This window comes from Cupressus sempervirens, chromosome 6 (genome assembly GCF_028749045.1).
Source record: "Cupressus sempervirens isolate cs-2001-9-10 chromosome 6, ASM2874904v1, whole genome shotgun sequence".
In the NCBI taxonomy this organism is placed as follows: Eukaryota; Viridiplantae; Streptophyta; class Pinopsida; order Cupressales; family Cupressaceae; genus Cupressus; species Cupressus sempervirens.
The window spans coordinates 78993925-79016726 of NC_143123.1; the positions used below are offsets into that span (position 1 = coordinate 78993925).

Consider the following 22802-nt stretch of genomic DNA (forward strand, 5'->3'; position numbering starts at 1 on the left):
AATGATTTTCAATCATGATGACAAATGTCATGTTTACTGGTTGTTACATTCACATGTTGATACAATATTGTTCACTTTTTTTCATTTTATTATAATGGAAAATACTTAACTTAATGTTCTGCAAACTCATTTGATGTATTGTGAAGTATAACTTGCATGAAATTTACGTTTTTTAAAGAATTTAAATTTCTTTTAACTTGCTGTGTTGCCAACAAGTCTGACTCAAAATTGGGTTTGTCAAGTTCTAGCCAATTACAAATTTTTAAATTGTGAATGTCACATTATCATTCATTTTATTTGCTAACAACTCATAACTTCCATTTTATAATTTTGAAGTTCAGAATTTTTCAATCCTTAATAATATTTTTGACTTCTTCATTCCCACATCCTTGGACTTTCCTCCTACCTTGGCATCGCAGGCATTTTTGACTGAGCTAAATCTGTAACCCACCCATCACTCATCCTAATGTTCAATCACAAAGTTGATCTGAAAGGTTGATGTAAACAAGACATTGTTGTTACTAGAGACATTTCACACATTTTTGTGACATGCCATTAAATACTCCTTTGCCTCAATAACTCATTCACTAGAGAAGAATTAGTCATCTCTTTATTTTCAAAGAGTGGGTGATTGGTGGACACAAATCTTATATTTCATGCCAATGAATATGACAAGAGAATGTATCCGTTGTGCCATGGAAAGACCTCAAGAAACTTGACTATGCGATTGGATTGTAATTTCTCACATCTGCTTTCACAAAAGATAATTGCAACCAAGGCATTGCAAGTTGGACTAATATACAGGGATAGCATGCAGCAATGACTGGAGATAAACAGCAAGATTAATTTAACTGGATACTTAGGCCAGTTTAACAAAAAATAGGTCAGGTCACTAAAGAAGTTGAAAGGCCATGCCACTACATTTCAATGATGTAACTACAAAAAGCATAACTATCACCAATAGTTGGGTTTGTTTATGTGCAAGTGAAATAAATTCCTCGGTGTGTTGTTGCAATGTGAATCCTAAGGATTAATGGAAACAAAATGGTCGCCACAAATTCAAGGATCATTTATGCTTTCCATTATGTCTAAATTCGTGTTATCAGTTGTATATAATTATTTTCATTCCACATGAAATTGAACTTATAAGATGATGAGGAGTCCTATGATTCAAATACTGTTGAAATCACATAAATTAGTTGAGAAATTACAATCTAATTGATAGTGCACCATGAGGAGGAATATGCTATGAGGGCAATTTCATCAAGAAAATGTAAGTTTTGTAGCTACTAAAAGAGCTCTGGAAAAATAAACTGATATCTAGAAAATATTGATTGTTATAACAACTATAGCTTCATTTAAAAACATAATAAATAAATAAGAAATAATACTCTGCTGCAAATGAAGGCCTCTAGCATTTTCAAAATCAAAGGTAAAACCTAGCTTACCCAATCATGGCAGGCAACAAAGAAGTGATCAGCACCTTGTGTTCTATTCCAGAATGGATGCTTGGCAGCAATCATGTTGACATAGTCCCTCAAAAACAATGATATTGGATGCATGTTGTGAGAATTTGGATCATACATACCCTCAACTAGCCTGTGAAGACTGTAAGGCAAATAAAACATATGGGCCTTCCATGGATCTTTCACAACAAACTGCTTGTTTTGATCCATCAACTTCATGAACCATCCCTCTGATGCATATATCCCCTTCAGTTCTGGTTGATGAAAATATGGTTTTGGACCCTCCCTGTACACATAGATCTTAAATATCTTCTCCATCAACTCATAACTCCTGGAAGAAAAAAATTGATTACCATTGGGCAGAAGCAAAGATAGAATGCTATTTTAACTTGCAAAGTACGTGCTTAGCACTACATAAGACTATTTAAGAAGTAAATTTTACCACTGAAATCACAGATGTTTCTACACATTTTTTCATGTTTCCATGTGTATCTTCTTTGTTTTGTTGTAAGAAAATAATTCTGTTTTTAAAGAAGAATAGTTATGTCAAAAGATTCAGATAAAGAAAACATAGGTCCAAAGATACGGAAATGTTATTGTCTATAAAAGTCTCATAATGAGACAGAACTTAGTAGCTTAGTAGAGTTACTTGAATTGGGAAAGCAGGTCTCTCCATCTTTGATTTCTTGTGAGAAAATATTGACGTTGTTGAAGAGTAATTATCTCAATAATTTCAGATACAGATAAAGTAAGACCAAACTTCTATCTGTGGCTAATAAAGCATACTGTATTTACACAAAAATAATAGTGAAACAAAATCTAATATCAAGGTTGAGCCCTAATTGGATTTAAATTTAAATAGGCTAGTATTTCAAGAAAACTATTTTTACATTTGCAAAAGAAAATGTGCCTAAGCCTGATTTTCCTCATATTTTATTTGAATTTCAAATTTAGCATCTAGATTAATCTAGGATGCAACTGTTTGATACTTCTGATTTAACTTTTAAGGCTTTCTTTATATAGCAAATGCTGCTCTAAATTACTGTTTGTCACTGCCGTAGCAGTATCCTTGGTGCTTACACAAGCAATGGTATCCCTTGGAAAATTTAGCAGTTAAAACTTAAACCTAATCCCAAGAGGGGACTGTTGAGCTCTAATTGGAATTAAATAGGCAAGTATTCCAAAAAAAAAAAAAAGATTACATTTGCAAAAGAAAATGCATCTGTAACCTCCCTTTGGCAGACCACTCCATCCTCAGCCTTGTTGTCTGCTTCACCCCCCCACCATTACTCTTAGGCCCCAGTACCACTTTTCGCTTCTCTAAGTGCAATTGCTACCTCTTCACTCTCCACCTCAAACGACTTCTCCCCCTTGACCGATTTTTGGATTCCTCCTAGGCCTTATCCTTGTTTGACCTTTTGGTTGTTGGTATTTGGAGTCCGCCCTCCTCTCCATCCCCCATCACACTACTTCCTGCCTCCTCAGCCTCGTTAGCCGGAAACCCTATCCCATGAACCAATGGTATGATGATGACTGTAAATCTTTCCACCACTCCTTGCGCACTTCCTTCGCTGCTCATTCCCCCTCCTATACTCATTTGCTTTCCTCGTACCACTACCTTCTTTGTTACAAGAACAAGTCATTCGTGGCTTCACAATGTAGACCCCTCTGTAACATGCTCGCTTGTGACCCAAAAGTCTTCTAGTGTACCCTATTCCCCTGCTACCCTCCCCCGCCCTCCAACCTTGACTGGAACTCTCTGGTGTCCCATGCCTCCACTCTTTAGATATCCCTGGCCAACTGCTCATTCATCCTACACCCCCCACACCCATTGCCATCTTTTTACTCCTTCCACCATTTATAAGGTCGTCAAATTCATTAGATGCACAAAGCCAATGATGAAGAAGGATTTCAAGTAGAGCGTTGTAAGCTTGGTATTCTAATTCTGTGCTCCTTTCTTCCATTGCTCTTCAAAACAGTGGTTTGTATTGGGTCCCCTAATTCATGGTTGAGACATGATTTATCTGATCTATAAGTCCGGGTTGGTTACAGACCTCGATAATTACATGACAATTATGATTGGGCGTACCTTTTCTAAGCTTTATACCACAGTTATGAATACTATTCTTTCTAGATAGCTTGACAGGAGACAGTGTTAGGCGAGAGGGAAGTTTGGGTTTTGCACAAACTTCTAGACTATGGATCACATATTGACACTGCGAGCTATCATTAAGGAAGCTCGACATCGCATTGCATTCCTAGGGGGGTTCCTTTGCTAGAGTCTCAGAGACATTTGGTATTTCTAATATTCTTGTCACAACGATTATGAGACTATGAGACAGTGGTAGGCAAATTTAGGACTCCACAGGGTTTCTTCGATCCAATTCAGAGCACCATTGGGGTGAAGCAAGGCTGTCCTCTCTTCGCCACTTAAATTGATATCTAAAATTAATCAGATCAAGGCAATCCCCAGTGAGGCTTCACTCCCTGGAAATGATTGCTACTTTCACTAGGTTCTGATCTCCATTCTCCTCTTTGCCGATGATGTGGCTCTTTTAGCCTTCTCTTTGGAGGGGCTCCAAAGGCTTATTAATGGGTTGGTCTCTTTTTGTGACCAGCATCAACTTGTTGTGAACCTGAGCAAGACTCGGGCAGCAGTCTTCAGCTGTTTGAAAACCTCGCATCTTCACTTTAGCTTTCAGGGTCGGGCGATCGAGATTGTCTCTTCGTACACTTATCTCAGGTCAAGTTCTCTGGTCCCCACTTCATCATGAGGTTTGCTCACTTGCCCAGGGCTGCCAAGGGAAGGGTTCCCTCGTCCTTTTGGAGAAACAGTGCTTCCGGCATCACTTTCAGAACACTAAGTCCAGGTTATCTCTCTTAGATTCATTGGTTGGACCAACTATTTTATACGGCTCTATGGTTTGGGGGCCTTCTCTTCTTGATTCTAATTGGGCTTCAGTCGAGCAGGTCCAAACCCTTCTCCATTAGCTTATAAGTTGTCACTACTACACTCCACACAATATTATTTTGGCCAAGTTCGGGGCTCACCCTTTTAGGCTTAGCATCATCTTCGATTTGATCTAGTTCATTCATCACCTCAAGGGCTTTGTGGACTTTAAAGATGGTCGCCACAAATACTCTTACCTCACATACTGCTCCTCAGTTGATATTGATAGCTCTAATTTGACGACCATGGGTCATTGCTAGTATACCCAAACTACTACCTTGTTGAGCTCGATTGGGATTGCCATTGATCATCTCCCGCCTTCCCAGTTCTCACTAGATTCTCCCACCCCTCTCCTCCCCTCACAACTAGAGTTGAATGGGCACATCAAACTGGACATATCTAGATAGTACATCACCACAACCTGGATTAAACCTCCTAGGGGTCTGCGTCTGTAGACTTCTATTCTAAGCACTTCCTAGAGACCCGTGAAAAGATTATTGTTTGTCCTTCTACTTGATCCGGCACTGGAGTCACACCCTTTGCATCTCTCTGGGGTCTTTTAGAGTCGGCTCTCACCGGCTTCCATGCCAAATGGATCACCATTTGACCAGAGACAACTAGATTTGCCACCTTTGCACTTTGTCGAAGACAAAGACTAAGATCCATTTCATCTTCCGATGCCCCATATACTATGAGATTAGAGGCAAGTTCCACTGCTTATTCAGAGACTGCAGATCCCTTTCGGCCTTTCTCAGTTATTCCAACCAGTGGTGTTTAGCACTTTACCTCTGGGAGACATTGCAGCTCCATGACCACACTTTACAGCTCTTGTTTCCTTAGAGCCAAGCCTCAGACCTACCCATCACCACCTTTTTCCCACCCATGTCCCCCTCTAAGGACATGAAGCACCCACTTGCTACACCCATTTCTGGGCTTACCAAATCTATTAGACCTCGTCGTGGATTTATCAAACAGCGGCACCCTATCTCCAGTATTACTCAGAGACGAGCCTGAACCCCTGGTTACCTTGGGCCTTATCCTTCGGTGCTAGATTTCCTTTTACCGAGAAAGAATATCTAGTCCTCTTGTCTATTGTTGTTCCCTTTCTTTGCTTTCTTGTTCGCTCTTTCTTGGACATCGTTTGGTGCTCCTGTTGGGTTGTTTTTCATTCATGTTGTAATCTTCCAGTCCCTTGGACTCTTTGTTAGTGTCTTGTTCAACATTAGTATCATTATCTTATCTTATCTTATCTAAGTCAAACATTCTCACAAACTCAAAGTACAAAGTTATTTTAAAAAACCATTGTGACTTATCCCCTATTATAAATCAAAATCAGCAAGATTTATACATAGCTGCTATCAAGTTTGTGTAATGAATATGCTGAAGAAATGTTTGCTTTGTATAGTTTAGAAACATTTTGTTTTTTAATTATATAAGTTGTTTTTGTATTTTCAAATATATAGGAAATGCTTGAAATACAAGCAAAAACTAGTTGGGCACCAATTTCAATTGCAACTGCTCATAATTGAAAATGTTTACAATGGATATCACAAATGCAATCAACTGAAATTATTTAAGAACCTGGTATAGATTACTGGAATTGGAATTCAAGTTGCAGCAGAGATGATGAAGAATCCATGCCAAACCCTCTAGCAAATCAATTGATGTAGGGAAACGCAACCAGTACATAAACACTACCAGACACAATGTAAATTGCAGCCTTAAGGATAAACCACACCACCCAATATTATGGTTGCAGATGTTGGGACAGTGCACACTGCTACAGAAGTCAAGTCGCAGCATATACCAACCTCAAACAACAACTTTTTTGCAGGTCATTCATTCCCCTAAGAGCTAAAATGAGAAACGCAAAACAGCTTCTACACAATTCATTGGTAATTCGAACAACTCAAAATCCACTTCAGAAATCGAGGAAATCAGACTTCCTCAGTACCAGTGTTGAAACCCTTGTAATTCACTAAATTCAAGAAACAAGCAAGCATAATGAGAATAGTGCAGCAGCAAATGAACGCCCAAGCTTAATATCGAATCCTTCTCTAAACTCAGCAGCAGCAATGATAAATCCTCAACAAACCCTTCACTTTCAGATTAAAAATGCAGACCAGATTATTGAATTAATGATATACAACAACACCATTCAATCCTAAGATAAATCTCAGACCGATACTCAGTAGATAAAACACAATTCACCTAGTGTTTCACAGATTTGAAGTGCTGAAATGGTGAAGAATTCATAATTCTCCAACAATGTTGAGAAACTCTTGTTTCAAACTCTTCTCCTAACAAAGTTATCAAATGCACAATAAATAATATAAGCAATAGAATGATTTAATCATTGGAAGTCATTATATTTATAACATTTCAATGCAAAGGCTTCTTCTTCACACTCAATGCCAAGAGTCTTCATGAGCACACTTTTCACTTACATGTCTTTTGCCAAATACTTAGGCACATATTTGAATAACATAATTTATTAACTCCCTTGGGCTCCAAAAATGACCTTTTCATCAATATTATAATATTCAGACACACAAGGTCATTGTTTCCTATGCCCAAGATTCAAAACTTCTCAACCCCGTTCCAAAGAGCTGCGACACTAAGGTGACCAACAAACCAACAAAAATAACATCCTCAATGTATTTTTAATTACATAATCATAATGCACTTGTCTTGCGAAAATGACTGAAGAAGTATCAAAATCGAAATCTAATAGCACGCGTGGTCCTAATGAAGAAAGATGATGAATGAACTTGATGGGGTCACTTACTAAAAATAGACTCTCCCTCCAAGATTCTTGGAGCCCAAACTAGAAGCCAAAAAATAAAAACTAAGAGTGTCATTCAAATCCTCTAACTCATCTGAGCTCATCGAAACCATCCGTTGACTTCCTATAAATAAGTCCCACCAAATAGAACCATAACCCTCAACAAAGTCCTCTAAACACCAACATCATCCTACAAGGACCCAATGATAGACTGAAACCATCAACTCTTATGGTCATGCTAAAAAGGGGACATTACAATCCTCACTCCACAAGATAGCTTGTCCTCAAGAAACCATAGGAATTAAAGAAATACAATGATCCACCAAGATCTCAAGGATAAATATGTATAATGTCCCTGGCATCACTTGCAAACTCCTGTAATGATACCACTATCCACAAAGGTATCATGAATATAATGTCACCATGCCAATAATGGCAACTCAACCAATCTATAGTGCTAAACCTGTCTCCACCTCGATTCCAGTAGAGATGTAACTTGATGAGAGCATTTGATGTTCCAAATCATACCATATTTTAGCCTTCATATAAGCCTTCACACTCATTTCAATCCCCATTTATATCCCATGTTCTCCTTATAAGTTGCATATGATTTAATATTTATGAGTAATATTTAATATAGTTATTAGATAAAATATGTGAATAAATAGATGAAATTGTATTTATCTAACAAGTTGATAATATGCTATAGATCTTCCTGTCGCCTCCATATCTTCCTGTCGCAATTTCATTAAGAGTTGATGAGGAAACCCGCAAGCCTTATCTTGTAATAAAAGATGCATTTGTTAGATAGAAAAGAATATATTACCTTCTTATTTCTATTTCCACCCATTGTCAATAATAATAATATGCATTGCAACCATGTTATTTGGGAGTTATATGGTGAAGACAAATGACATAAATGGCCAGCAAATAGCAAAGTCTCAACTAATAGAAAGTCTTGCTGCTGCTATGAGTGGTTCCAAATAATTATGTGGCTCAACTTGCTGCTAAGGAGATGAGATAGTCTCACGTGACAAGCAGAACCACTAAACTCCAAACAATTTCAAATATTGTTGCAAATCGTTTTTGGCTGAAGACAACATTGCTGCTGCAAAATGTTGGATATTATGGCATGGGCATGATTATTGTTTTCTTAATAACAAACCTATTTTTATCCACCAAAAGAGTACGTGGGTATTAGCATTATAGGTTGTCTTCTATTTTATACTATTCATTTTTGAAGATATGAGCAGCAACAATATCTTCCATATATGTCCACCGTTATAACAAACCAATTTCTGATTTGCGGGCTGAAAGCAAGTTTGTACGTACCCTCATATTCCCTGGTTTTTAGCAAAACAAAATCATTTTGTTTGGTGCTATATTTGTAAGCTAAACACATATAAATATATGTGCTGTGTAATATCAGAATATGAAAAACGTTCTGATCAATAATATAGACCTTGCATGAGTGAAACTGTTTAAGGGAGAAGCATTTTAATTCCATCACTCAGCAAACTGAGGAAGAAGGGCCCACTGCTCGGGATGCTGGTGATTTTTGTAATGTAATTATAGTATGTGTAATTTGTATTTCAGTATTTGCAGCATGGTGTGTTATTAAGTTTTATTTCAGAATCATAATTAATTTGTCTGAATGCTTCTGTAGTTTGATTAACATTATAAGCTAAGTGAAAAAGTTTACTGAGTTTTCATTGTCGTTGTCATTGATTGAATTCACGTAAGAAATTGTTTTTGTATAGAATATTAAAGCTGCATCAGATTTGCACAGTATTCTATTATTTCTTCTAGATAAATTTTCATTGGATCTTTGAATTATCACATTTGTTATTATTGTTATTTCTTAAATGTTTATTTATGTTTTTGATGTTCCCGTCGCTAGGAAGTGACAATTCCTGTCACTAGGATTTCTTTAGTTTTCATAGATTCAATTTTGCGTGTTGTAGTTGCATTCATAATCCCTCATCTCACAATTGACATCCCTTGATTGCATATTGCTCGGACACCTTTTGCAAGCTTATGCATTCAGAATCCAGATTGACACATATAGACCAGCCAAACTTCATCATAAAATTGTTAATTCTTTTCTTATTATTCACCCCAGTGTTGACCTATCATAACTCACATCCATCCACAACAAGAAAAATGGATATCTAATATCACCAATAGATCAAATCTCCCTGCACACCCTACCAATCTTCTTTGAGGATGAATCCCATCTATGTGATAGGGACAAGAGCTCCCAAAAACAACAATACTGGAACTTGGATAACCATCTATTGCAAAACCATCATGGACATACTAACCCTGCAAGTGGCCTTCCGCCAACTTGCCATAACTAACCCCATCAACTGTGATGGAGTAAACCCATCACATAAAGGATGGTAAGAAACTGGAGCCAACCCACACTGGCGCGAAACCAAGTCCTCTACCTATGGGTCTAAAGAGAAATGATGACCACTCCTCACTGTATAATTGTGGTAAAATACTCCAATCTCTGTTAGAGGCTCATCAATACCAAACCAAGAATCAAGAGATGGCTTCAATCTTTGACTTCAAACAACTAGTCAGGCAGAATCTTGGGTAACCCTCTTGGCAAACCCAACCACAAAATCCCTATGGAGAAGCATTGTAGCCAAGGTCTCTATAACCTTTCCCACCAAATGTCAAATATTACGAGAACCCTAGATGAGAGTACCCTCAAAAGCTCTATATGGTCCCTCCTACGATTCCAAACTCTCAAGCAAATACTCCATAAATGACTTTGTGCAATAGAGATTATATGAAGAAGCATCAACCTGCTCCCTTGCAATCCAAGCTAATTCCTCTGAAACTATGGCACTACCAAATGTCTATCGCTATCAGTTGTATGAGATGAAGGGACAAATTTTCTTCTGGTAGAAGGAAACAAATCCCCATGAGAGCTCATCACCAAATCAAATGATACCATGCCCAAGTCATGTGGAGAAGCAGAAGTTGTGTCAAGAATTGACACACAACTCTCTAAAGAATCCACTACTATCATATCAAAACTCTCAACAACTAATTTTGCATCATTTGCCAGTGTGCTAACTACTATAGGACATGGTACAACATGAAGCTCTATGCAATCCTCCATTGATGCACTCATCTCATTTGCAACTATTGTACTCATGTTAAGGATGGATGTAACTACATCCTCATCGTATCCATCATCCCTATCCGTGGAAATCAACTCACCACCAACCACCACTATATGTAGTTGAATTGGATATAAGGCTGGTGTATATTGTACACACTCTGACTCCACAATGACCTCATTCAAACGTGACTGTGACTTCTAGAGGGCCAAGTACACAACAAAGAGTCCACAGTCACCTCAAGCTCATAGGTGAGCTCAACCACCTCCTCTTTCCCTAACAAAGCCTCATAACAAGTGCTACCCCACTCAAGAAGGTAATCCTTGTTAGCTGCCAACTGTAAATAATTATGCTTCAAGATCCCTAGGAAAAGCAACTACTATCATGCTCATCTAACATAGGACTACACCAACCAAATACAACATCTATCGGATAGCATCATAATGGTCAAGAGCTGAAGAAATGTCATCATTGCTCACTCTCAGCTGTCTAGACACAAGATATCATTGCAATCCTTGGATCCCCTATACACTATCTTACTAATCACGTTGTGGTAGGAAATTGTATCTGCCAAGCTCACCTCATGTGCATTAACAACCTTGCACATGTCCACTAACAAGGTACTATAACTGGGTACCTCTACTGATACCTCCTCTGAAGAAGTGAAAGCCACTATTGTATCAAACTTCTTGCATGTCTTTGCTTCTACTTCATCTATAAGTCCATATAAATTACGATCATGGGACCTATCATCATCCAATAACCACTTTGAGTCATCACCAAAAATCTAATATGATATACCAGACTCATTGCAACATGAACCATCATGGCATGAAACATCAAAGGTCTCCACATAACTAGTGTCGACACCGTCTAACTGATACCCCTTTATCGTCGCCTATTGCAGCATACATGACTCAATGTCATCATGTGAATCAACAACACTAGGACATAAGTCTACATCACCCGATTCCTCCATCACACCCAAATCATGAGTGTCATCACTAGGTAGTTCCATGCCCTCATCCTTCCTACCTAAGAGGACTGTTGTCTCTTGCACTGACTTGAAACTATGACAACTGCCTTAAAAATCATAGCTGTCAGTTCCCATATCCTCATAGTATTAAAAAATAGCACTCTCATCAAGACAATCTAAACTAATGGTGGTATCAACTGCCTCTTCTGCACTTGCCCTATCAACAATACTATCAACATGATCAAATAAGAGATCATTGTCTTGAGAATCAAATCCTATGTCATTGACATTTTCATAACCACTAAGGTGAAGCTGTCATCAATGGTAGTGAATATGTCATTGATATTTGCCTGATCACTTATTCTGGTCTCATCAGGATGTTGAGACTCGGTTCAGCTGTCCTATAAAAAATTGGCCATATCTACATGTCCCTGTGAAGAGTCGCCAATATTATGTATGCAAGATGGACTAGTGGCTACCCCACTAAGCACATGACCATCTTCACCATGATCACCAGCTATTGAAAACTCATGGTGAAGAGTTCTAGATGTCTCACCTGTGAAAGTCTCCAATTTCTCTTCTTACATGTTTGGTGAGGGAGACTTTTTTAAAATGGAAACCATGTACCTTGCACAATTATCTAGAGTTGTTGGATTTGAGAGCAATGCATCCATCCTTTTCTGATTTTGTCTAAGCTTTTCCATACTCTCCATTAGGGCATTTGTTTGCTTCTTGAGATTACCCTTGCTATTCAACTGGCTTCCATATTTACTAGATTTCTTGTATTTATCCATAATTGAATATTTGCACAAAAGTGTAGGTCACTCAAATACAAACATACGACCAAAATAATAAATTTTCCCTACCCCTCAATATGGCAAGAAACCGCTACGATACCATTGTAATGAACCCTGCTGGGTCACTCTGAATTTATGCTGAAGAAATGTTTGTTTTTTGTAGTTTTGCAAATTTGGTTTTGAAATATATATGTTTTTTTTTGGTTTTTCAAATATATAGGAAATGTTTGAAATTGCAAATACAAGACAAGACTACACGGACACCAGTTTCAATTGCAACTATTCATAATTGAAAATGTTTACAATGCATACCACAAATGCAATCAACTGAAATTATTTAAGAACCTAGCATTAGAATTCAAGTTGCAGTAGAGATGATGAAGAATCCATGCCAAACCCTCTAGCAAATCAATTGATGTAGGGAAATGCAGCCAATACATCAACGCTGCCAGACACAATGTAAATCACAACCTTAAGGATAAACCACGCCACCCAATAGCAAGGTTGCAGATGTTGGGATGGTGCACGCTGCTATGATAGTCAAGTTGCAGCATATAACAACATCAAATGACACCTTTTTTGCAGGTCATTCATTCCCCAAAGAGTTGTCTCAATTAATACTAAGCCGCAGCAGTAAGAAATGAATTAAACTCAGGAAATACCTCTAAATTTGAAAATGAGAAACACAAACCAGCTTCTACACAATTCATTGGCAATTTGACCAACTCAAAGTGCATTTCAGAAATGGAGGAAATTAGACTTTCTTAATACCAGCATTGGAACACTTGTAATTACCGAATTCAAGAAACAAGCAAGCATAATGAGAATAGTGGAGCAGCAAATGGACGCCCAGGCTTAATATTATTCCCTTCTCTAAATTGTAACAGCAGCAATGATAAACCTTCAACAAACCCTTCACTTTCAAATTAAAAGTGCAGACCAGATGATTGATTGAGTGATATACAACACCATTCAACCCTCAGATAAGTCTCAGACTAATACTCGGTAGATAAAACACAATTCACATGGTGTTTCACAGATTCAAAGTGCTGAAATGGTGAAGAATTCACAATTCTCCAACAAGGTTGACACCCTTGTTTCAAATTCTTCTCCAAACAAAGTTATCAAATGCAATAGAATGATTCGATCAATGCAAGACATTTCAATGCAAAGACTTCTTCTTCACACTCAACACCAAGAGTCTTCATGAGCACTCTTTTTACTTAAATGCCTTTTGTTTTCTATATAGGCACATATTTGAATAATATAATTTATTAACTCCTTTTGGCTCCAAAAACAACCTTCTCATCAATATTATGATATTCAGACACACAAGGTCATTGTTTCCAGTGCCCAAGATTTAAAACTTCTCAACTGGTTCCAACGAGTTATGACACTATGGTGACCAATATACAATACCAATCAAAAATAGCAACCTCAGTGTATTTAATTAAATAATAATCAAAATTCACCCATCTTGTGAAAATGATTGAAGAAGCATCAAAATCAAAATTTGACAGCACATGAGTGATCTTGAACAAGAAAGACGATGAATGAACCTGACAAGGTCGCTAAAAATAGACACTCGCTCCAAGATTCTTGGAGCCCAAATCTAAAGAGTATATTCAAAACTTCAAACTCACTTGGTACATACACATGCTTATATCTATGGGTAATTCTTATTTGGCTTGTGGAAACTATTCAGTTTGGTGGTTCATTCCTCAAAGTGATTGCCTCTTTGGGTCATATTGAATGTCAATGTTGCTGATTTTCCAAGGTCAGCTTACTTTTCTGGTCCATTAACATTTCTTTGAATAGGCTACCTCCTTTTAGGGACTCATTAGGTGCCCTTTTCTGCCTTCCTCCTGAGAAAGTGGTCCTAAATCAGTTCATCAAAGAGGACATTCAAATCACTACATCTAGGACGTCCCCTTTGCATCCTATCTGCCCCAAGCTAGCTTTCTACACTATGCACTTCTTATAAATTATGAACATGACCTCTATTTAGCCCAACTATCTTCTACATCATTGGCCTTATGGTTTGAGGATTTCGTTTGGCCAATTGAGAGTGTGCTCCCACCAACTACAAGCTGAGACTAACCACCATACTCTACAATGTGAAATATTCTTCCCAAAAGATAGAGATCGGGGAGAATTTTATTTCCAGCATCTAAACTAAAATGAAATTCAAAGAAGCAACTATGGTTTGTATTTAGATTCTATGAGTTCTCTATCCAGTCTCTGCCACTACCCTAATTATAGATCTTCGCCGTTTTTCTCCATGAGGCCACCACTTTTGAGCATATGACCCTTGTTTGGATTTTTTTAATTTACATGGAGAAAATGGAAGATCAGCAATACATTCTCATTTTTGTTGTCTACTGTTACTCGAAACCCCAAAAGTTCAACCATCATTCAAAGGGTCATGATCTTTCAATGTCAAAGACTAGTTGATATAGATTTTTGTTCATTATAAGATGTAGGCTCAAATACTCAATGTTTCGAAATGAAACACCAAATACTCAATCCTCTCTTCATAAAAAATCACTTCTTATGCTAAACTAGCAAAGTGAGATCATGAAGTGCCTTCAAGGTTCCATTAACTATAAATACTCGCTCAATGAAATGATGTGATTTTTGGCAATCGCTTAGGGGACATGCTATTCATTCAGTGGATATCAACTCTTGCACTTTTGAAGACTTGGCTTCACAATTTGCAATGAAAATAGATTTGATCTTACAATTTCCACTTCCACTTAAACTTAAGCTAAGTTCCTACTTCTAACTATGAATGCAAGGAATCATTAAAAAACTTGGAGTCTACTAGATGTAGCTTCATCAACGATTCCACCCACCTAGTTCAAGCTTCTAAGGAACGCACAAATAGTTTTCACATTAATATCCCCTCTTCAATCTCATCGAATGGATGTAAAGTAAAGATTGAATATCAATTATAGTAAAGTGCTTTTAATCATCGACTTACCACACAATGCACACTTACAATCAGCAAGAGGCTATTGACCCAGATTTGTTGTATCAACCAAGTAAACGTCCACAATTACTTTCATCCAACTAAACTACTTCAACATGAAAAGAAATCTGCTCCAAGTGAAAGATTGAGGAAACCATGCAACACTTAAAAGCAAAATTAAGTAATCCACCATGAAGAACCAACAATGAATTATCAATTACTTTGATAGCATCATAGCAACAATTTGATCATGTCTCTCCATTAGCTAGCCTAATATAATCTAATCACTTCTCTTATCTAACTCTAATGCTAATTCTTACAAATGAGAAGACCTTGGCCTTTTATAGATATTCAAATACAACAAAGGGAAAAGATCATTCAAGATCAAGGGCCAAGATTCATCCCTAAACCTTGAAGAGGGTTTCCATATTGTCAACTAATTACATGAAGGCACAATTCATAGGCCAATAGTAAAATTTCGAAGACTCCGATAGCCAATCAAAAGAAAGGACATTTGTCATGATATGATTGAACCTGTTTGAATCCAAAGTTTTATGATTGGAGAAGATGACTACGTGCCACCTCATCATCCTTATCTTATAAATCTATTTAATTCTTTGATGCAGAGAAAATATCTCTTGATACTCAAAATTTCGAACCTTGATTAATGCTTCTAAAACTATCAATCTCTTGAGAATAAATGCGATGGCTTGTATTTCCAAATTTGCTTCTTTCGAGTTTTCTCCACCTTCATTTAGAAACATTTTCATGGCTTGATTTGGAACCCTCCAATCTTCGCTTTCGAACTTGAACTTGCATTTGGAATTGTAGTCTTTTGAATTTCTTGAAGTCTTCATGTAGCTAGGTTATTTGGATTTGTTCATGGACGATTGGACCCTACACTTGTATACCTAACTTGAACTTGATCTATAAATTCTTTTTGATCTCAATCTAGATTGAACTCCCTTATCATTTGGAGTCTTGAAGCTCGAGCTTGAAGTCTCGTAACATATTTGGAGCTCTCAAGTTTGATCCACTTTCTTGCCTCTTAGCCTTTCCTACCTCAATCCACCTTACAAAGCAAGGAGAAAGAGCATTAAACATTGTAAAAAACTAAACATAAAAAAAGTAAAGAAATCTGTACGTCCTTACATAATATTAGCGCTAAAGAATCAAAATGACATTTCTTGTCCTCGAGATCAAACCTTCCTTCTTAACTTATTGCGAAACCATTGAAATTAAATTCTTACCACTTGCAATTTCATGTGAATCGACTTCACTTATAATCCTAGAAATGTTTAGATTTTCATCCTCTATCCTCCCCTTGGACATGCCGCCACCTTTCTCCATATATTCACCAATCCATGAGATAATCGACTTCCATATGTCAACAAATTCACTACCTTGCAACTGATGGGAAGATCACCGACCTACAACAAAAGCAAAGTTGCTCTACCTTAGTATTAAAATGAAAAATCCCTTATTTACGCATTTGATGGATTGAAAGGGCACACAATTCTAAGTGGGGCAACTTTGTCCTATAGCCAGTCAGAATTTTCTTTAATTAAATCATTTTCAGCCACATAGGCCAACTTATCAAGGAAGTTTAGCATTTTTTATGTTCAATTTTGAGATCGAAATTGGGGCCAAAATTTGGCGAGGTAGGAGGATAAAATCCTCAAGGTGTTCTCCGTTAAGCAATTCTTTATGTCAACCTTCGTATCGAGCACCCTTCTATAATTCAGACTGATGTAGTTATAATATCCCCAGTATATCTATATTCAGCTCTTCAAGGCATACTTTCAACATTATCATTAACTTGGCGAAAATGGGGAGCACTTGAGGATTCCACCCTGGTGAGAATTCCACTTGTTTGGAAATTGGATAAGCCTTCCAATAGATGGGACTAGGGTGTGTTAGAAGATAAAATCGTTTGGGGAGGGCCAAATCCACCTGCCACAAAGGAATTTTTCTATCAAATTTAGTTATCACATCCTCCATTTCCTCCATTTGTTCTTCTAAAATTCATTGAAAGGTGCTAAGTTATTTGCTTGCTCACCACCCAATTTGGAGGGAAATCTTTCTTACTTCATTATTGGTGGATATTAGATATGGTAAGGATTTTCTCTCACCTAGGCGGAATCCTTAAGTCTTCAAAGGATTTTATCATCATGAGAGCGTGGATACTACCCTCTCTTGAGGAATCATCACACCAATTCAAACCTAGTGTGTTCCCTTACTAAATATGACTTGATTGATCCTCTACTCTCCCTTGCCTTGTGCAATTTTATAATCTCAAGTCCTAGCTGTTGGAAATTTCAACATAAAGAGGACAAAATCCTCTTGGGAAGGTGGATTCCATCCTCCATAGAGCATAACTTCGATTGCACTTAAGTGTTTGTCACTTTCTTTGTCTCAGATTATTGTCAGTTTCAGCTTCCCATAGACTTCTCCAAACTAAGACACCCAACTCATGCACTCATCATCAAGGCAGAATTCAAGGTTGAGGGAGGATTTATCCCTATTTGTGACAATCATCATCATCCTATAATTCAAATCTGTATTTTATACCAAGCTAAGAAAAGAATAACCTCGTTTTCGTTCACTTTACCTTAGTTTTTCCTAAGACAAATTTCCAATTGGCCTTGCCTAAGGGGCAGAATTTACATGATTGAATGCCCACTCAAGACTTTTCTCAAACACCCTAATTTACTTGCACATCCAACTCAGCATATTTTGCCTTCTTGTGATTGTCGCTATTAAACCTAAAGTTAGAGACTTGACTAAGTTTTGACCTCACACCCTTGCTATGACTTGGAAATTGCAACTACCCAAGACTCCTAAAACCATCTAAATGTATTGGCAAAGCGAAAAGAGGGGTCCCCATTTGCAATAGGGGGACGGTGTGAAAACCTCACAACTGGACCTTCTAGCACTCCTCACTCACAACACAAGTCTTAGAGACAAGCTTATATTACTAATTTCTCCTTTCCCACCTAGAATTCTTCAATCTTGAGTTAAAGGAGATTCTAAAAAACTAATCAGCTAATCTTCTAGAATTGTACACCCAAACCTCCTTAGCCCTAAACTTTGTTTGACAAGCATTTTAAAATCTTACATTAGTACTACCATAGCGATAGATGATAATGTAATTGGCTCCAAAAATATGCTAAAATGCAAACATATAATGGCTTTTACTTCCTACCTTGATGCCAACTTTGATCTGCAATTACTCCCAACACTTTGAGGGCTCCTCCCTTTGCAAAACCATTTATGCTTGTACATTTCAGGGTTAGAATTTTAGGTTTATCCTCGCTTTTTTATTTCTTGTTTTCGTATTTCTCTGTTTGTCTTTTAGGTCTAGGGCCCTTTTTATGCAGTCCCTCAATAGTGTAACAATTGTTAGTTTTTTTTATTTGCTTGATAGGTAAAGGGCTGAAGCCCAGAGGTTTTATTATTTTATTAATATTATTATTTGTTGAGATTAATTATTATGTGTTAGGCTCGAGTAGACTCAAACCCAAGACCTCCCAGATGAGAGACTCACAATTTACCGTTGTGTTGTAGGCCCTTGCCTGTAACAATTGTAAGTTTGAGTACCTTCGAGTTTAAACTATTCTTGGCCATTCATAGGAATTCACATATAATTTCTTTCTATTTACTTGAGTTCTCTTCAAATTTAATTTGCAATGGCCAATATTCACTACTTTGTTGAAAGTTAATAGTTTCACTCTTTTAGTAATGTGCTTAAACATTATAAACACCTACAAAGAAACTTTTGTAGCTACATTTGATATTGACATGGACAGTTCCATGGCTTAGAAAAACAATTAAATTTTATCCTGAAATTATGTAAATAAGTAATTACTGTGATGTTTACAAATCACTTAGCCCTGTTTGGCTTGGCGAGTATGTTACAAGTGATCAAACTTTTATAGTGTGCTTGATCTAAATGTGTGTAGGAAGCCTTTAGTTGGCATATGAGGTTTTGCAAATATGCCAAAACTGGTTTTACCCATTATCATAAAAAATCTCTTCTTTTTCAACGAAGAAACTAAAGTGTCTCAAATCCACCTTCCTCACATTCCAAAATTACTTGTTTGAACTAACAAAACAAAATGCTATGGGTTCTCATGCATGTGTGTGTGTGTGCGCGCATGTGCATGTGTGTTCAACAATAAACTTGAGGAACAAGCCCTAACCTATTTTAATTATAACATAAATGGTAAAAACCATAAGCTCATTATACCAATGTAAAATGGCCAATATGAAAGAGAACCTTGAAGCCTTTCAATCTCATTTCAACAATATATGCATCAATACCAATGTTTCTCCAAATTTTGGGGAAGGAAAACACAATTTAGAGACATCCATGTTTCTTGAGTTTTGGGGACGAGGCCTCAGATTTCAGAGATGGTAAAAAAAATCAGATTTGAGGATGGGAGGAGTATTAAAAACAATATATAATGGTTAATATCCATTTTTTTTTTTTTATAGTTTTAATGAGTTGTTTTTAAGATGATTTTTAATTAATGTTAAAACTAATAATTTTATTTTTATTATCGGTAAAAGGCAATTACCCGTTTTTTATTAATGAATTTAAAATTTTAAATCAATTTTTCCCCGTTCAAGTGCAAGCACCAGGTACTTTGAGAAGGCATTTCTTCTCTCACAATGTACTTATTCAAAATTCTCTCTTTAACATATTCTCTCTTTCATGTATAACCTTTTCCTTGTTGCTTGATTGACATTTCCGTACATAATATTTGTATCTACAATTCTCACTTTTGGCTAAAAGATACATTGTTAGTTAGAAAATATAATACTAAAGACATAATTAGATAAATTTACGGAAACATGTCTCTAAGTTAGCTTGCATATATACTTCATTTTCTTTAATATTTCTTTCTATTTTTAAAACCTTATTATTCCTTAATAATATAATTTATGGCTATGGTCATAGGTATTAAATGTCTTTTATTGTTGACCTGATCAAAATCTTTAATGAGGAAGCATTATGAAGTGATTACATGATATAACTTCGTTGGCATCCATTAGTCAATCATTACGTTTTTATCCATTAATTGCCAATGTTTTATGCCTTCATTAATTCATAAACCTCTAATGAAGAGAATTACTTAGAGAATACTACTCTAAATCGTCAACTTCCATTTCCAATCTTCTTGCTATTAACCATTTTTTTCCTGTATCGCAACTTCACTATCTTCATCTTCAAAATTAGAATCAAAATCATCAGATAAATCTTCTTTATCTGAGATTTCATTATACAAAATGGATTTTGAGATAGCACCATAGATCAGTTCATAATTGAGTTTGGGGTTAACTTTTATGTTATTATTTATATTATCAACCCTAATGCTGTTATTTGAAGTTTTGGTGATGTTGTTGACAATATTCATGAATTCAGCTTGAGTGTTATCTAGGGAACTAACAAGCTTCTTTACTGGAATGGACATAGTTATGTTTTCATCAATATTAGTGAGAATTTCTTCATCATTACCCAGAGGTAGGGTTTCATCATTTTCTTCTTTAGATTTTGGAGTTTTTGTTCATGCAAGCTCCTTAATACTATCAATTTGTACCAAATCATTTTAAAAACTAATAATTAAGATTCATAATTTTTTAATATTTTTTGCTAAATAAGAGGCCGAAGCCAAAGATTATATTAAAAGATCAAAAGAAACTACATACCAAAAGGATTACAAAAACTTTAGAAATTATTATCAAGAAAGACCACATGAGGAAGTTTCTACTCTAACTAGGTTCAACTACCAACCAGGAGGTGGTCTATACACTATGCTCTTCTTAGCTAATAGCTAAAAACTATGAGAAAGATTATCCACAAGATAGGCAGCCATGCTGCATAGAATAATTCTAGCTATACCAGACGATATGAACAATGTCTTCTAACCAAAACAAACTAAACTAGAATCTTATCTATTCATTTTGTTTGTACAAACAAGTAATTTTGGAATGTGAAGAAGGTGGATGCGAGACATTTTAGTTTCCATGGTCAAGTTTGCTCTTGGTGCTTTGCATCTTGCTCATATTGCTCTATCTTTGTTGTAAAGGATGTCCCTTCTTCAAACCAAGATTTGGACTGACTAATTGTGGCTATGGACTTCAATTTGGTATTATGCCCTTGTTAGTTGACCAAAATTATCCCCATCTAAATCTGGAGTTTTTTCTAAATTTAGCTCACGGGTTCATATTGTCTAAAATCTTGTTATTGTGTGCAGCATTGAATGGCTACGGGTTCATATTGTCCATGGTCAAGTCTGCTCTTGGTGCTCTGCATCTTGCTCATCTCTATTGTAAAGGATGTCCCTTCTTCAAACCAAGATTTGGACTGACTAATTGGGGCTATGGACTTCAATTTGGTATTTTACCCTTCTGCCTCTCTCACTGGCTCTTCTATACTCTATTCTATTTCAATCCCTTCCTCTTCCTCCTTTTCTTCTGAGAAATCTTCACTTCCAAGCCCGTCCAAATTCTCATCATATTTATACTCGTATACCCATTCTTACTCCTAGTTGATGTTATTGCCAATTGGTTTGCCTAAAATATTAGTTATACCAAGAGCTCTTTTTAGAAACCTTAAGCTTCTCTTCATTATACTAATTCTTAATTCCTTAAATTCTCATTTCCAAGCGCTTAACAAGAAAGATCTTCTTGTAGAGCCCCCATAGTTGCTTCTTCAAACTCGAGCTCCAAAGTTTTGCATCCTTCCATCAACTTTCATCACCATGGCATAGTCTATTGGGAAAGGAAATGTCAAATTTTCGTCAATGTTGATTATTGCATCATGAAGACCATGCAAGTATTTCTTTTCAAACAATCTGTTACAAATTTCTTCTGCCATGACTTTATCTTCCCCCACCACCAAGATTGATGCGAGAAAACTAGAGTAGATTTTAGTTTTTATGAATGAAAATGAAACCTAAAATTATCTTACCACATGAGCTATCAATTGATGCTTATACTTAGTTACCTCTTTGATTCTAAAAATTGTAATGAATCCATCAAATGTTGTTTGTTTGTTAGGGGATGCAAGCTTGATCAGGGTATCCATATTCAATTTCTACAATTCGATGAAGGGTAAAAGAGGCAATAAACTAGTCTGCTACATATGAAAAAATGAAAACACCTTCATCAATAAAGCCTAGAGAAAAATGCTTTGGCAGAGATAAACCTCGTTCCTCCTCGAAAAGCCCTAGTTGTATTTGAAACTTACCTATTACGTCACCATTTCTCAATGATGTTTATGAATTTGAATAAGAGCTCCAATATCAAAACATAGCTATAAGGATGTTCAACACCATCAATAGTTCCTTTCATTCTCCAAGTATTATTAAAACATCTACCTCACCACCTTAAAAAATAAACATTAAATGCATTAGTTGTACATCAACTTGCCTAAATTTGCTTGTCAGTTGACCAAAATTATCCCCATCCAAACCTAGAATCTTTTCTAAATTTAGCTCACTTGTTCTATCTTCCTCACCACCAAAGAAAACTTGATCTTGTTATGATATCTCCAATTTGGCAACTTAATTCAAAATTACGGCTTTTAAAGAATTGCTGCCTTCTCCCAATAATTATTTCATCTCTTACAAATGGATATTTTGATACATAAATTAATACGACTCTTATGACTTTATTCCATTTCTTTTATGAATTTCATAGGGAGCACCTTATT

At 36.4% G+C, this 22802-nt stretch overlaps 1 protein-coding gene across 2 annotated transcripts in view; it reads right to left on the minus strand.

Moving 5' to 3' along the window:
• Nucleotides 1-22802, minus strand: part of LOC149551248 (putative glycosyltransferase At5g25310) — a 49784-nt gene that overhangs the window by 21745 nt on the left and 5237 nt on the right. For both annotated transcript variants that reach the window (XM_089786811.1, XM_089786810.1), the window contains exon 4: nt 1449-1797. In XM_089786811.1, the coding sequence (XP_089642937.1) occupies nt 1449-1797 (349 nt within the window). The remainder of the gene's footprint in view (nt 1-1448; nt 1798-22802) is intronic.